Consider the following 17145-nt stretch of genomic DNA (forward strand, 5'->3'; position numbering starts at 1 on the left):
TAATAAATAAATAATAATATTGACGTACATGCTTGTCTGTCTCATTATTTCAACATCTCTCTCTCTCTCTCTCTCTCTCTCTCTCTCTCATAACTGCATTAATAACTGCATAAAGCCGGGACACACTAGTTATCTGTTGCATTGGTGATTTTAGTGGGGGAGGTGAGACGACTGGCTGGTGGCCGGTTTTTCAGCATTGAAGGAATACAAATTTATTATATGTTTCATAAAGGTTTAACAGTATTTTTAACTGAAAAATGGATACAGTGTTTACCATTTTTGAGGCCAAGAAGATTAAGCCAAGCATTCCAGGTGTCACACATATTATTTTATACACACGACCATTTTTCCTGCCGACCAAAATTTCATTATTTCAAATGTAGGCGCGTTACGCGTGGCAAGCGCACTCGAGCTGCTGATGCACTGTTACTACAAAGCGCTGAGACATCCAGTAAAGAAAGCATTTCAATTTTCTATTGAGGTTATAACATCGCAGCGAGATCTAGTGACAAACATTCACATCTCTCCGTTATTAACGGATCAAACAGCGCTGTATAAAATATGCCTATGAACGATGATGTGTAATCAATATTATTTTTAATATTAAAGCTGTTTATACTTACTTGGAATGGAATAACTCCACATCTCTGTGAGGGAATGGCATTGTACAGGTGTGAGTGCAAGCCCTCCAAGGAGTTACTGCCTCGCCGACACCTGTACTTGTTCAGGCGGACACCATTCAGCACCACCACCTTCACTGACACATACAGCTGTATGCCAGGGGGGTCCTATAAAACATAAGTTGCTAATTTATTATGGTGTCTGTGAGTTTGAGTTTATATGATTTTACAATGATTACTTATTTAAAATGTTTACCCACCTGCATACAACTAAGATGCTTGCTTGCAGTTGCCCAGTGAGAATCGTTCACTGCCTGTGCTGATCTGAACAGATTCCATCAATGTCAAGGCCTGCAGGTCCCCTGAACTCCGTAATGATGGACTCAATTACTGAAGCTGTCTCCTCTAACAATCATTCACATTTATTTTATACAGTTATATCACTTAAAATGTTATGGTGTGGGTGGCGGATGAACCCAGGCGCAGACAGAATGCAATCACAGATAGTTTATTGTAGACAAAAAGGGGAAAACAAAGCCCACGAGGGGGCAAAACAAGACTCTGACAAGGACTATGGTAACTGACTAGACAAGGTACTGACAAAATACTACAAGATAAACAACTGACACAAGCAGTAGCTCAACAGGACGATTACTCTTGACAGGTACTCACAGACTTGACACGGATTAACAATGAACCGACCAAGGACAGCAAACACAAGGGGATAATATAGAGAGACACTAATGACAAGGACAGGTGAAACTGACTAGACAATAATGACGAGACGAGGATAACAAGGGGGCGGAGTAAAGAAACGAGACAACACAAGCACATGGCCAAAACAGCTGGCCATGCGCTTGCAAACAAAACATGGGTCTGTCATGATCCTGCCACAATACTAGGAAAAACCACGGACATGATGGCAGAATCATGACATAAAAGGTGAAATTGTGTCAATAATTGGAAGTATTTCCTAAATGAAATATAGAAGTGTGACAACTTAGTTAATTTTAGTGAAGTATGTTTTGAGCTTCTTATGCATAAAGATTATACATGGATTAATATTACACTTACCTCAACCCCACGGGTGATCCGTCTGACATAGGACCTGATCTGGTGAGGTTTGAGGAAGGCTATCATGTCCTCGTCTGAAACTCCTGGTTGCCCTTCCTGACTGCCTGGATTAGGAGCATCATATCGTCCTTGTTGTAGGCCAGCACTGCACCTGCCAGGGCACTCATGAACACCCCATACTTGGCATGGCTCTGTTTGAGGACAACAGCATCCCAGCGGTGCAGCCAGTGTCGGATGTCCAGTCTGACCACAGTGCCCTTCTGCACCCAGCCCCCGAACAGATTCTCCAGGAAGGACGAACCACTGTCACTGAAACGATATAAAATCATGTGTTTGTTTTTTTTAACATTAAATTAATGACACATTTTATCAGGGTATATGGATGTGTTATAACCTACCGACAACAGTTGTTATCTGCATATATGGCAGTTGGTGCAGGAGCCCTAGCTCGTTCAAAGCGGGCCATCAGACCTTTGGCCATACGTCTGTAGCACCCGTCAGACTCAGCTGCCACCACCACCGTGGTCAAGAACTGGCCCCACTCGTTCAGCACACTGGTGATATACTGCATGGTGCCCTGGCCATCACCATATATCTTCTTAAGGACCTGGAAAACACAAAGCAGAACATTCATTTGATAGTTTCTATCAATAACCTGTCTGCCCAATATAATTTATATAAATTATGTACATTTTGTATCACATTTGTGAGGCCAAAGTCCCTTATTCAAAACAATAAGCTGGCTCAAGTAAATATTAAGTCTGCGTAACTTCATGAATTGATACAATACACACACCTTCTTTGCACCATCAATGCAGAGGATTTCTCCAGTCACACTGAGGATTGAGGCTCTGTACGTAGGCATCTTCTTCATCTCCATGATCATGTGTGCACGCCTCAGCACACGGGCAGAAGGAAGGGGAGTCCGGGGCAGAGGAGGGGTGTAAGAACCAGCAGCTTTGACAAAGGACAGGACGCTCTTCTGAGACGATGCAGATCCAGCTGTGTGGGCTTCGTACAGGAGAGTCTGGTACAGGTCACGGCGCTCCACCTTCTCTCCACTAAAAGCCTTCTCTCCACAATCTCTTCTTTGGCATTTTAGTACTTGGAAGGTCTCTCAAACAGACCACACATCTCATCACATTTCAGCCACTTGATGTTAGGAGGAGCTATACCATTGGCTTGTGTAGATGGAGGTGGATGCTCCCAGTATTTCTGCCAGCCCTCCAGCAAGAAGCCAGAGGCAGAGGTGTCTACAGGGGAAGAAGCTCTTCCCTGAGATGCGCTGAGGCTGTGGGAAGAGTCCTGACTCACGGCCGGTGTGAGCTCTCCCCAGGTGGTCAGCTGTGTGGAGACCGCTACCTCAGACTCTTCAAGGACAGTCTCTGTAGAAAAAATCAGACAAAATGTATTGAGCACATTGCTTAAGATGTAAATATAATGACAAACACAAGCATTATCACAATAAACAAAGTTTGTTTCTATTTTCCATGTTATCAGATCTTATTTTAGAGAACACAAATTATATTTGATACAAACATTTTAGTATACATTAGAGTTGCTACAAAAATATAGGCAATAGTTAAAAAAAATATTGTAATATAATAAAAAAAATCCAACATATCACATCTACAAATTAAATTGATTTTTGTATGTTATCTAAATGCCAACAAATGATTTAGACATTAAATCTGTTACACTGAAAAAGGGCAGCTAGCTTGATAATATCCCTCATCCTGCTGAAAATGAAAGTGAAACACTAAACCTACTGTCGTCATTATCAGTGCCATAAAATGTGTGATATTTCGGCAGTGTATTTAGTCAGATGTTTGAAATACATCAGTAAGAAAGAAAATGCTCTATGAATTTTAAAATAGAGTTATGGCGTGTTAAATGTTAATTACCAGCAGCTGCCAACAATTCAGCATCACTGGCATAGTCAGGATCCTGCTGGAACTTAGAAAGGGTAGATTCAGCCTTCTTTCCTTTGTCTTTCCTTGACTCCTGTTCATGCCGAATATAAAGAAAGTGTAGAAAAACACATACAAAGTTGTAGTGTACCACATAAACACAAACACTAACACTGTTACCTCTTCCTACGTCTAAAGAACAAGCTTTTGTGCAGAGTAAACATTGATGATTTTACTCTTGAAGGTGCGTTACATGTGCCTAACTGATTTACACATGCACTCAATTTTTAATAAACAAAAATATAAATAAAGATATAAATATAATTTAATCTCAGTTAAAGGGTCAGAGTTACCTCCAAGCGTTTGTCAAGATGGAAGGTGACAGGCGGGAACTGCAGCAATCGCTCCTTTTGCCACTTTAGGAGATCGTTCTTCTCACCCTTCTGGCAATATTCAGACAGCAGCCATATGACCCAGCCCACATCATTTTCAAGCAGCCACCTGAAAGACTGGCCTTCATATTTGGTGAATGTGACAACTAGCTGGCCTTTCCACATTTCCCCTCCAGATTTCTTTGCAGCAGCCTCCGCCTTTTCTGAATCCAGACAGCTGGGGTCTACTGCTTTGCTGGGGCCCATTGCCACACTCTTAGCTGCATCCGTACACTGCAGCTTGGCCTCTCCCTGCCTGTACAGACGGATGCATGGGTACAGGTGCTGTTTTTGGTGGCTGCTCAGCTGCTGTTTCAGTGAGAAGCTTTTCCCACACACTTCACACACATGTTCCTCGTTCGGACCATGAAGCTGCATGTGCCGAGTCAGGTTGGACTTCACTGAGAAACTCCTGTCACATACACTGCACTTGTGTCCCGCCAAATCCATGCTTTTTATCTGTTGTTATAAAACAGAAACAGATTCAGATTAGTTTCTTCTTTCCAAACTGCACAGGGGACTAAACGCTGGAAGACCAGGAGATGCAAAACATGTGTACAAGTAACAGTACTGCTATTACTATTGCTTAGAAGTAAAAAGGTGTGAAATAATAATAAAAAAAGTACTGTAATCTTTATGGATGTTATCTGATTTACCTTTTAATGTGATATTTAATGTGATTAGCTGAAAGTTCAAAAGGTAATGGTTTTATCATTTTAGACTATATTTTTGCTTGTGTTTTCAGTGTTTTAACATGTTATTGACTGTTAATGGCAGTCAGTTACTATGAGACAAAATAGTTTAGATTAGTGGAGAGGATAACTGGACAAAACAGGCCTATTTAACTATTTAAATGTACAGTATGTAGTCAATTCCAACAGGACAAACTGGTGACCTATAGCGTTACTAGTCATAGGTAACATCTAACGTTACCTGTATTTGGATAGTAATCCTAAAGCCCAGCCCTGGTTGTGTTTGGGTATTTTCAAAGCATTTACTTTTTTAGTAAAACATTACAAAGACTATACATAATTACTACAGTTTACTATTCATGTTAGTAGATGCGCGATTATATTTTCCCTATTAACGTTAATGCTTTTAAAACTTTAACAGTTAATAACTTTGTAATTACTGCACGTAAATCCATGCAGAAAAAGAACTGTTAGAAAGCATTTATATGAATATACTGGAGAATATACTGAATTTACCTCTTGTTTGCTGTCACCGATCTCAGTCCACTGATTATAGCAGTAATTGTTTACTCTTGTCACTCCGATGATGCATTTGACACGGTCAGTCAATGAGGCCATCTGATTGGTGGGTTGAGGAAGCAGCCTGCTCAACGGCGCTCAATGATTGGTTGATTGAGCTCCTCAACTTGCTCAACGGCACTCAATGATTGGTCAGTATAGGTGCTGTAAGCTGTTGCTTCATCTTCACCACTCAGATCATTCACTTCAGAATTTTGCCTTTATCCTTTCAAATGCGATTTCTTTTTTCTTACATTTTGCTTTCTCTCTGGCTTTTGTCTGCTGTTAGTGCGGTAAAGCTCAGCCTCGTCATTCTTCCTTTCTCCTCCAGGAGGCGATCGAGTTTATTTCTTTCAATTAAATTCAGAAAGCTTTATTGGCATGACAAAAAAAAAAGACAAACTACATTTTGTTATTAAGGGTATGACTGTAAAATAATTGACTATTTAAGATTTTTTTTAATCTTCCATTTTTTCCAAAAATGAGTGCAGTATATGATGCTATTCTGCCCTCTTGCGTTTGGATTTTACAAAGTAAAAAGGCTAACTAAAGTGAAAACTGAAAGAACATCTAAAATAAGAAAATTGTGATTTTCTGTTATAGTAATGTTATAGTAATTATATGACGTGTGTGCTTCATACTATATTAGAGATTGTTTTTACAACAGCACAGATTACAGGAATGTTAAAATGTTTTTTTTATCATTATTATTATTATGGTTATTATGGTGTGGTTTCTGGTCTCCATAATAGTAACTATTTAGTTTTCTAATTCTTTAGAAAAATAAATAAATAAATAAATAAAATAAAACCGATGACTTAATATATGCTATTTTATTACAGTCCATTCAATATATTTTCTTCGTTTATTTAATTAACTATGTTTTAATTATTTATATGCAGTTCAATATATTAATATTGAACTTGTCATTTAAACTATACATTAAAAAAAATTAAGTAACCTGCGTACATGAGCTGCAGTCCAGTTAATATACAAAGAACAAGAAGTGATACTTCAAAAGCTATTGTGTATTTTTTCGTTGCAATAACATTATAGGCTATATGTTTTTTGTAAATGAGAAGAGTCTGAAAAATAAGGCACAACATTATTAACATTTATAAACTTATTTTTTTCTGTGGTTTTGAAAGAATTAGAAAAGTATAGTTACTATGGAGAGCACATAAAAAAAGCTGTAAAAAAAATTTTTTCTGTGAAATAGCAAAGCCTTTTATTATTTTATAGCAAAATGTGCGTTCATACGATGGATGCGCATTTTAGTTGCCATGGCAACGCGTGTTATGAAATCTCACTACATATTTTGACTCGAATTCCGATCGCTTTCTGTTGATTGAGAGACGAGGCGAATATACAGACTTTTCCAGAGTATTTTCTGCGAGATTTTGAAGCTGTTTCCAGAAAGAAGACTTTATTCTACAACGACATCATCGGAGGATATATCCTTTATCGAGTTTTTAAGCTTTTTTAAAGATTTCATATAATTTCTGATTATAGCTTCCTTTATTTTATTGTTCTTTTCTGATTTAGAATAGTTTTATTTACTTTTTAATTCTTTTTATTTATTTATTTTTTGTTTTGTTTTACAGGAGTATTTCTGAGTATTGTTTTGTATTGTATTTTGTAGGCTAACTTATTGTTTTTTTCCTTGCAGTGATCATGGTTCACCGGATAGGTGGAAGAGGAGGTGAGGGCTTTAGTTTTTTGGTTTATGGTATGTTATGGTGATGTTGTACAATGATTTAATACGGTAATATGTGATGGAAATTGTGCGAGGTGATTCCCCAGCAAAGTGATCACATATCGCATTGGATTCCTTGCAGATGAAATCAACATTTCAAGAATTGTAACAATTTGTAATTGACCACTGACATTGATGAAGGATTATTATTAAAACATTACTAACTATGTGATGTGTGAAATATATTCCACCCTCAGGCCGCTCCAGACCCCGGAGAACTGCTTTCTCTCAGACGGCTGGTCAGGAGGTTTGCAGACCCGCTTCTGATGACCGTGGTGAGGATCCGCTGCCAGACCCGACACAGATCCAGGAGCTTTCTGGAGATTTAACACCTCAGTCTTCTGAGTTTTCTGTTTCTGTGTCCACAGGTCAGGCTCACGGGAAGAAAGCGGGGCAGAGCGGCAGCCAGCAGAGGCCAGATGATGGACGTCCGTCGTCCACTGCATCTAAACGCTCTGGCAGAGGTCAGAATATGCTTTAATGAAGATGTTATGGCTCAGTCTCCATCTCTGACTGATTTGAAAAATAATAAAGTAAAAATTTGATGTGATGACTGCCATTGATTATTCAAATTGTTTAAAATTGCACATTTGTGTAACATTTTCAGAACATTCAGAGACCATTCAAAATTAACATTCCCATAATGCAAATTATTTTCTATTTCTGTTTCTAATAGTTTTCATTTGTTTTTCTTCCTTTCAGAAAAACCTAGAGAATGCAGGGAGAGGAAAGGAATTGGTTGTTTCCTCAACAGGGTGTGGAAGGCTACGAAGAGGTATTTCCACTGCTGTTGCCTCAGTTGTGCTGTGGATGATGTGGAGCCCTTTGTCCCTCCACCAGATCTGGAGCCAAAGCCTGTTCCTGAGCCTTCATCCCCTGCACCAGATCACTCCGGCGTCAAGCCCAATCATGGTAAATATCGGCATTATTTCTCCAACATGATGATAATGAAAATAATGAGAGGAAATTAAACATCTGATATTTTGCAAACTCAGGTCGCTCCAGATCCTTGAGAACGGCTTCCACAGATTCGTCTGTGGGAATCACGTCATCATCATCTTTGTCCCTCTCTAAGGACATTGTAGAGAGGAGGTTCTGTGGAGAGTGGTTAAGCCTTAGCAGCCGAGGCTCGTACGTCGTTGAATGGCGGTGGAGTGGTTTTTTGGATAGCCGAAGCCAACAGAGCAGCAAGTGCTCTTTGTCCGGGTCCGAAAGCCTCGAAGGGTTTCTGTACCCTCCACTGCCAGGTCAAATTCCTGTCGAGCCGACAGAGACAGAGACGAATGGCCGAACTGCTCAGGGTGCCATGGAGGATTCTCCAGTGAAGAAGAGCTCCACAGGTGAGTCTGAAATAAGGCTGGTCAGTGTAAAATCTTCAGATTTTGTCGTTTTTAACGTTAATGTCCGCTCACATTTACTATTGCTCTGCAAAATTTCACTGACAGATTTTTTTTTTTTTAAGAAATATTTTAATTGAACGTTCACGGAGAACATTTAAAGTAACATTCTCATATGTAAAATGATAAAATACAGAATGTTCCTTTAAAGAAGAAAAATTTGTGATTTACGTTGCGTTTAGGGAACATTAAGAAATAACGCTTTCTGGGAACGTTAGCAAATCATTCTCAATAAGGCATGAACTCGATGGTACTTGCGCTGTCTGACACACACCTGAAACACACACACAGAAAGCCGCTTCTCAGACAGCATATGATCAAACAGCAATTCTGATTTGCGACTTGAATTGTCAAATAACCTCAAAATTGTCAAAAAGTCGGTTAGACATTGCTGTGCATTTAATAAAATCAATGTTTATTTCAATATGTTGTGTTTAATATATTTTAAGATGAGGCCCATATGATCTTTGCCATTATCAGAACTGAGCCACATGTGCCAGAGTCGGCCAAGTGAAGCCTGGAAATGGATGTTTTTTAAACTGTATTTTCATCAAGAAAAATAACACTAAAGTCTTGTTTCCCGTTTCCCATTATTTTCTCGACACAACCAGCGCTGATATTTAAACCAACGGATCTAGCAAGCTGATATTTTTCTGTTTGTTTTACAGAGTCCTTTGAGTGTCTCTATAACATGGGACAGATGATTGGATCTGGAGGATTTGGCAGAGTGTTCAATGCAACACGCAGATTTGATGGCAAAAAGGTAAATCTTACCGAATTGTACAAACATTTTGCTCTTGCATGCATCAAAACATATTTACAACAATTTACAGATGGTTTAATACTTAGTGCAATGTCAGGTTCTTACATTTTTTTTGTTTTTTTGCAGGTTGCCATCAAGCGGATGCGTAAGGCTGACAATGATCGCTATCTGAATATTGTAAGTTGGCTAAAACCTGAATATGTGTTTAGTTGTTTATGTGCAGATTACTGTAGTTAATACACCCGTAGAAAGCATTAGTGAAAAGGCTCTTTTGAACGGATCTAAAAAGATTTTAAAATGATGTTTTCTCCAGATTTTTACGCAGTTAACCTTCTGTCTGCTACTTTTCTCTAGCCTGGGCATCCCGAACCTCTCGTTACAGAAGTGGCGCTGCTGCTAATGATGAGGCGAGAACCCATTAGCCCCTTCGTCATCCAACTGTACGACTGGTTTGAAGATCCTAAAACATTCACTCTGGTTATGGAGTATCCTGATCCCTGTGAGAGCTTGCTGGACTTCATCACTCGTAATCCTCGAGTGTATGAACCAGCAGCACGGGTCATCATGCAGCAGGCTGTGCTGGCAGTGCAACACTGCATCGAGCATGGTGTTTTCCATAATGACATCCATGCAGAGAATTTCCTGATAAAGAAACACTCCTTAGGCCTGAAGCTGATAGACTTTGGATGCGGTCAGCTGTTCAGTAGTGACGGCTACGAGAGCAAAATATACATCGGTGAGCATTTTAGGAGCGTGGATGTAGTGACTTACTAATTATTTGATGCTTTAAAGAAAAAAAAGCTCAACAATGTGCAAATGTCTTGCTTACAGGAATACAGGACCACTGCCCACCTGAAGTCTTGGCAGAACCTCGGTTCCACGCCGTCCCAGCAAACGTCTGGTCTCTAGGAGTGTTGCTGTACAAGATGACGAACGCATGCCGTCCATTTTGTAACAGAGCGGAAATCTCACAAGCCAAATTCACATTTCAGAACTCCAACTTATCCAAAGGTGAGTGAGTAATATCGATAACATTGATAAACACACACATAAAGCAAAGGCTTTGACCAGAAACAGTTAAAGGTGAAGTATGTAATATTTTGTATATACAGCTCAACGTATAGCGAGAGTTTTGGGTGTGGAAACTGTAGCCCTGGGAAAAGAAATGCAGCTTTAGTTACAGAAGTGAAAGCCAAAATTCACGACATTTTCAAAGATTAAACAGGTCATGACCATGTCAAAGTGAACAGAGCATTGTGATGCTACGCGCTACAAAGAACGCTTCAATACCATACAGCATCATCATGCACCCGTTCAGAAATGCACATTTGCAACAGCTAAAGCTGCCCCTAATATGTTGGACCTGAAACATACTTTACAAGAACCAGTAAGAGCTGTGTTTGTGATGTTTAAGTTGGGGAAGAGGCGATGCTCGGAAGGGGCCTTTGCAAGGTTTTTTGAAAATATGCTTTATTTTGTCATTTATTCTGCTCAGTGCCACTAGTGTTGCAGAAACTACATACTTCACTTTTAAAGGATTAAAGATTAGACACTTTTTACAGTGTGTTTTACAATCATTTTTTAAATGCTGTTTCGTAGATGCCAACTAACCAGCTCTCTCCTTATTCAAATGTGTACAGAGTGCAGGGATCTGATTAGCCAGTGTCTAGCCCGGGATCCAACTAAACGCCCGACGTTAGAGCAGATGTTACAGCATAAATGGATGCCTAATGATCTACTGTAGATTGAAGAAGTTCAGCAGATTCACTCGATCAGTTTCAGGTGTGAGGAAGTGTAACAGACAGAGGAGGATTATGATCTTTTCTCTTAAAATCGAGATTATTTGTAGTGAGATTTTCACATTTGTGTTTATTGTAATGTTCTTGTTATAGTCTAGTCAAGTCACCTTCATTTATGTAGCACTATATACAATACAGATTGTTTCAAAGCAGCTTCATGGTAATAAACAGCGAAATAACAGAATCAGGGATGCAAACAGAATTCAGTTCTGCTGTAAAAATCATTCATGAGTTTGAGTTGTTCATATCATTTTTCTATTGAAAAGGAAATGACATACTTGCTGTCCTTGGTGGAAGACTTGAGCTCGAGACTCGACCGAAGACTGAAGTCCAACCGCAACCTGACAGAAACTCAGAGCCTGTCCACGTCTGAGCGAGAACACGAGACACGGCAAGACTGGAAGTCATCAAGTCATCACACACACATTTGCTTTGTTTTAAAAAGTCAATTTTGTTTTGATTTTAAAAGTCAAGGCTAGACAAGTAATCTTGATTTATTCGAGGTGTAATATTTAAAACATTTAGGATTTTGTAAAATAATTTTTTTTTTTGTATTGTTATTTAGATTTCCTTTTTTTTCCTTTGGTAAGTATGTATTCAACAGCCCTGTAGTATCAATATATATATATATACAGTATTTCTACTACAGGGCTGTTGAATGCTTGATTCTGATTGGTTGAGAACGTTCTAAGGGCTGAGTACCTCAGCAAATAAATAGAAAACAACAGAAATAATCCAAGGTTTTTATTTAACACCGTGGCTAGACTAACAAATAAACAGACGACACCTGAACAAAATATCCCGTTACAGTTTAGCAGTAATGATTTCATGAACTTCTTCACAGAGAAAATTGAAAGCAACAGAATCACAATCGTAATCTCTCAATCTTTGCTCGCGCCTTATAATTCAGCCGCAATTATCACCCCGCAAGAACAATAATAATGCTTTACAACCATTAGAACAAAAAGAGTTAAATAAACTTATCACTTCATCTAAAACAACAACATGTTTATTAGATCCTGTACCAACTATTGAAAGAAGTATTACCTATAGTGGAAGAGCCTCTTCTTAATATTATTAACTCGTCTTTATCTTTAGGTCATGTTCCAAGAACGTTCAAGCTGGCAGTTATAAAACCTCTTATTAAGAAACCGCAAATAACCGAGCAAATTACAGACCCATCTCAAATCTTCCATTTATGTCAAAAATATTAGAAAAAGTTGTGTCCGCTCAACTCGGCTCTTTCTTGCAAGAAAACGAAATTTGGCCTCTAGTTCATAAACGCCAGAGGAGAACTGGCCCCCGACTGAGCCTGGGTTCTCCCAAGGTTTTTTTTTCTCCATCGGGTCATCTGATGGAGTTTTAGGACACCATCGGGTCACTTGATGGAGTTTTTCGGTTCCTTGCCACTGTTGCCTTTGGCTTGCTCAGTTGGGGATATTCAAATTAAATTACCAATATATATAAATATATATATATACATAAACATATTTGCTATATAAATAGGTATATAAATAGACTTGACTTGACATACAGTTTAATTTGAATAAATAAAGTATGTAGTCCAATAATAGGCTAAATAGAAAATTAAACTGAATAGGCTATATAAATAAACTGATAGTCCTGCTGCACAGATTTTCTTAATTATTCCAGATAATATAACAAATACATATTTTTTTAAGGCCTAAAAGACTTTTGTGTGTTTAATTTATTGGGTTATCTCCTGTCAATTATAGAAAACAAGAACGAACGAGTTATTTAAAACGAATTTAATTAATAAATAAATAATAATATTGACGTACATGCTTGTCTGTCTCATTATTTCAACATCTCTCTCTCTCTCTCTCTCTCTCTCTCTCTCTGTCTCTCTCTCATAACTGCATTAATAACTGCATAAAGTCAGGACACACTAGTTATCTGTTGCATTGGTGATTTTAGTGGGGGAGGTGAGACGACTGGCTGGTGGCCGGTTTTTCAGCATTGAAGGAATACAAATTTATTATATGTTTCATAAAGGTTTAACAGTATTTTTAACTGAAAAATGGATACAGTGTTTACCATTTTTGAGCCCAAGAAGATTAAGCCAAGCATTCCAGGTGTCACACATTAGCTTTTGTCTTTATGCACTTCCTGGCCATTTAGTTCAAGATACAGCTCTGCTTTTGTCTCTATGATAATGGTAAAGGTTTAACCACTCTAGTCAGACTGATTGGATGAGCATCTCAAGGCTCCCAATAACTGGTGTGCTGATGAACTCGGGTAACTAGCTGAATCATTTACATTTGCTTTACATACAAAAGTTTTATGTTCATAGAGGCAGGGATCCGTCAGACTGGGATGTTCACTTACAAAAGGAACTAGACAGGTTAAAAAGCCCATAAAGCACACACACAGAAAATTATAAAGACTTGACTTGACAGAAACAGTCGATTGTTTGGGCATGCCTGACCTCTAGTGGCGAGGAGCTTGATGCACTACAGACACAGATGCTGGAAATCATTTTCATTTCATTTAATCAATAGCCACTTTCCATCAATGTAACATGCTTGCTTAGATTGTGCAGGGGAGTGATTCCTACACCACGCTGAAATAAATACTAATAACCAATCTTTATTATGGCTCCGGACTCATCCATGAAGCCCGAAAGGTTGTTGACTGAGTGATCGAGTTGACCAATGAAATCGGCGATGGGTCAGGATGGTTTTCTGGTTCACTTTAGATGAATCGCCCATTTCATTGTCAAGTGTTTTAAAATTACATTTGCATTAACCAGCAATCAGTTACCTGGTAAAAGGTCAATTAGCCTTTTAGTAAATTACCCTATTTTAACTCACAATGAATCTATTTGATTGGCTTTTGTATCTGGTTTGCATAACAATTAAATCAGTTGAATGGCACAAAAGGAAATAAATGCCCAAACGTTCTCAGATAATGATCACATGACTGCAGTCCGGAAACCAGGGCTTCACCCTGTAGCCCAAGAATCCGACCAGGGATGAGCCTGGCCCGTGCCTGGATGGGAGACTCCTGGGGAATACAGGTTGGTAGAGGTGTTAGTGAGGCCAGCAGGGGGCGCTCACCCTGTGGTCTGTGTGGGTCCTAACGCCCCAGCATAGTGACAGGGACCCTATACTGTCAAAGAGCATGTTAAACCGAGGGCCTGACTCTCTGTGGTCATTAAAAATCCCAGGATGTCCTTCGTAAAAGAGTAGGGGTTTAACCCCGGCATCCTGGCCAAATTTGCCCAGTGGCCCCCATCCATCATGGCGTCCTATAATCCCCATATACTGTCTCTCCTCCACCTAAGCTGGTGTGTGGTGGGCGTTCTCTGCTGCCGCATCATCATCCAGGTGGAGCTGAACACTGGTGTTGTTTGAGGAGATCCCCATACTTCCATATGTGAAGCCAATTATTAATGAGTTATCATTATTCTCAACTCTAGCCCTCGACTTTCGCTCAAACTCACTGATGTCCTTGTAGTAATCCTGAAGAGCTTGATGAGCTTCAGGTTGACTTTAATGGTCATCTGTTAGACGGCAGCATAAGTCAAAGGCAGGGTGACTTATGGGCATTTAGGACGTCCAACCAAGGAGGCAAGGGTTGGCTGGTTAGCAAATTGCATGTCTTTGATGTCACAGCTCATGATAGAGGGGACTGTGTGTTCCTGTTGTTCCCTCAGCCAATCCGAGACGTCATGACGTCGCTCATTAGCAGCTTCAGATTGATGTCACCCGGGTGTTTGGCTGAAACCAAATGTTCTGTCCCCTGAGCAAAGACTTTCCGATTGTACGGCCAGTCGTTGAGATGAATGGAAATGCTAATAGACCTGCTTGTGTAAAACACTCCTGTTGTGCTCCATAAAGTGAGGACCTGTGCTTCACCTCACATGAAGAAGATGAAGCAGATATCTGTGGTGACATCGGCGTCAACCTCACATTACAGGTCACAACAGTACCCAGACACGAGCAGCAGATCCTTCACGTCCTGTTTGGATGTGGATCGAACACGTTGACTGAGCATCTAATTGAGATCTGGGGGATTTGGAGGCAAGAACAACACCTTGAACTCTTCATCATGTTCCTCAAACCATTCCTGAACAGTGTGTGAGGGTGATTATTCTGCAGAAAGAGACTCTTCCACCAGTGTCATGAAGGGTGTGCCTGCTCTGTGTCAAATTGATGTCCACATGTTTTGGTTCATCAGGGAATGCAACTAATATAATATCAAATAACCACAGTTCAAATTATAATAAAGTACTGTCATAAACAACACATGAATATAAATCTACTTCTTCAGGCATGACAGAAGATTATTAAAGTCCCCCTGTGGTGAAAACCCAGCTTATAGAGTTGCTTATATGTCTATGTGGTGTTTTTAAAATGCTTTACGACACACCATGTGCAAATTCATAAGTTGACTGCATTGCGTAGTATTTTCTCTTTAAAACTGCAGTGAACCAAAGACATGGACCCCGTTTACACCTGGTATTAAAATGCGATCTGTATCCAGATAAGTTATCCGGATAATAAGTACTGATTCCATTTACACCTGGCCACATAAATGTGTTTTTGCAAAACGGATATAAATCCGATCTTCACCTCCTGCGTTATATGCAGATTTATTGGATTGCACGCCACCAAAAGCAACAGATCTGAGCGGCATTTTATTGATCATCAGCTAATTTCCAAATCAGAGACATCAATAAGAGAGAGTGGCAACAGGCCTGGTAAGATAATTTCGTTTCTTTACTTGAAGATGTGTTAACTGCGTCTGTGACTTACTTTCACTTTTATTTGCGATGTTTGCACGTTCAATAGACGCTCAGCTGCTCATCTGCGGTGATGCGTGTCGCGTGTCGCATCTGACTAGGCTATAACATGACATATAGCCTATATAACACGCTCTCACTCGTTTATTTTTTAGCATTTTTGGGAGGAGTAAAATATACATATGTGGTTTCAACAACCAGATTGCGTTTACACCTAGTAAAGATCCGGACACAATGCGAGCCAGACTACCTCCAGATGTGGTCAGATCCGATCACGATCCGATCACAACGCGTTTACACCTTGCATTAACATGCGTTTTTTATTATCCGGATAACTTATCTGGATACAGATCGCATTTTAATACCAGGTGTAAACGGGGTCATGTAGTCCAGACTGATCTCATGAAGTAGCGTGTGTATGCCACGCCAATTCGTATTTCCATTTTTGCCGTGCTATCAAGGCGCGTAATCGCCTTTCAGCGTGTTTATGAACGCCGTTGACTTAACGTTATATAAATATATGACTTACCTCAACCCCGTCCCTAAACCTAACCGTCACTGGGGTTAATGGCATTTATGACTGTTCCCTTACCATCCTAGGAAAGAAAAAGATATGACTTACCTCAACCCCATCCCTAAACTTAACCGTCACTGGGGTTAATGGCATTTATGACTGGAGATTTGACTGCGTGTACAGACACACGGAATGACGTGGACGTTAATGGCGTAGACATACACGCGGATACACGCGGATAGCTAAAAATGCGTAGAGATAACACGCCATCTGACTCGAAAGTGGCGTGTATGTTTAAGCAAAAGTCATGATGTCATGTTGTGTAGTCTCAAAAACACGATGTGAAATCTCTGGTGTTTCTGAAGCCACAAACGACCTTGTAACCAATCAGATCAACGTGTGTTCCAGCCCATTCTCACCCCCAAGGCGTCACTTAACTGACGTCTTGGGAAGCATTTGGACATGCTTCAATATCTGACGCTTTAGGCGCCCTTTAGCGTCAGTTAGATGACGCCCTAGGATCGCGTGTACCCTACCCCCACCCCACACCTAAACCTAACCGCGTCCTCTAACTGAAGCTTTCCTTTAGCGTCAGTTAGATGACGCCGAAGGATCTTACATGACGCTAAAGGGCGCCTAAAACGTCAAATATTGAAGCATGGTCAAAGGTGACGCCTTGGGGTGAGAATGCGTTGTGTGTTCATAAACCAGTGGATCTCTGAGTGAGTGAGTGGAGGTGGGACTCATTTGCATATTCATAGACCCGAATATACTAAATGAGGCAAGGGTGTCGAGTTACATTCTAGCCATTTTAAGGCACAAAGGAATCTTTTTTCAAGGAAAAAAAACGTTTAAATGTGTAA

At 39.8% G+C, this 17145-nt stretch overlaps 2 protein-coding genes, 1 long non-coding RNA gene and 1 pseudogene across 6 annotated transcripts; 1 reads left to right on the plus strand and 3 right to left on the minus strand.

Moving 5' to 3' along the window:
• Window positions 1–388: 388 nt before the first annotated feature.
• On the minus strand, window positions 389–2787 carry LOC120492458 (uncharacterized; annotated as a pseudogene). Its single transcript, XR_016148250.1, has 5 exons — window positions 2491–2787; window positions 2093–2301; window positions 1695–2003; window positions 624–788; window positions 389–439 (listed from the first exon to the last, which is right to left on the minus strand). The product of XR_016148250.1 is annotated as an uncharacterized LOC120492458 (transcript).
• Window positions 2707–7289, minus strand: LOC120492460 (uncharacterized). Of its 2 annotated transcripts, none has more exons than XM_089124372.1 (4): window positions 7207–7289; window positions 3958–4494; window positions 3599–3698; window positions 2707–3079 (listed from the first exon to the last, which is right to left on the minus strand). In XM_089124372.1, exons 2-4 carry the CDS (start codon window positions 4483–4485, stop codon window positions 2793–2795), a joined length of 915 nt encoding a protein of 304 aa, XP_088980498.1. In that variant the 5' UTR covers window positions 4486–4494; window positions 7207–7289; the 3' UTR covers window positions 2707–2792. The 2 variants fall into 2 exon arrangements, with proteins under 2 accessions (XP_088980498.1, XP_088980497.1); XM_089124371.1 differs by lacking the exon at window positions 7207–7289 and adding an exon at window positions 5244–5526.
• On the plus strand, window positions 6550–12262 carry LOC120492452 (serine/threonine-protein kinase pim-2-like). Of its 2 annotated transcripts, none has more exons than XM_089124370.1 (9): window positions 6550–6987; window positions 7239–7505; window positions 7744–7953; window positions 8037–8381; window positions 9107–9201; window positions 9328–9378; window positions 9556–9937; window positions 10033–10212; window positions 10842–10945. In XM_089124370.1, exons 1-9 carry the CDS (start codon window positions 6960–6962, stop codon window positions 10943–10945), a joined length of 1662 nt encoding a protein of 553 aa, XP_088980496.1. In that variant the 5' UTR covers window positions 6550–6959. The 2 variants fall into 2 exon arrangements, with proteins under 2 accessions (XP_088980496.1, XP_088980495.1); XM_089124369.1 differs by lacking the exon at window positions 10842–10945 and adding an exon at window positions 11267–12262 and having other exon boundaries at window positions 6560–6987.
• On the minus strand, window positions 8816–10183 carry LOC148970525 (uncharacterized). Its single transcript, XR_016148058.1, has 2 exons — window positions 10054–10183; window positions 8816–9914 (listed from the first exon to the last, which is right to left on the minus strand). It is a non-coding gene; the product is annotated as an uncharacterized LOC148970525 (long non-coding RNA).
• Window positions 12263–17145: the final 4883 nt, after the last annotated feature.

The sequence above is a fragment of the Pimephales promelas genome, chromosome 20 (assembly GCF_988280905.1).
Source record: "Pimephales promelas chromosome 20, fPimPro1.hap1.1, whole genome shotgun sequence".
NCBI classification, from domain to species: Eukaryota; Metazoa; Chordata; class Actinopteri; order Cypriniformes; family Leuciscidae; genus Pimephales; species Pimephales promelas.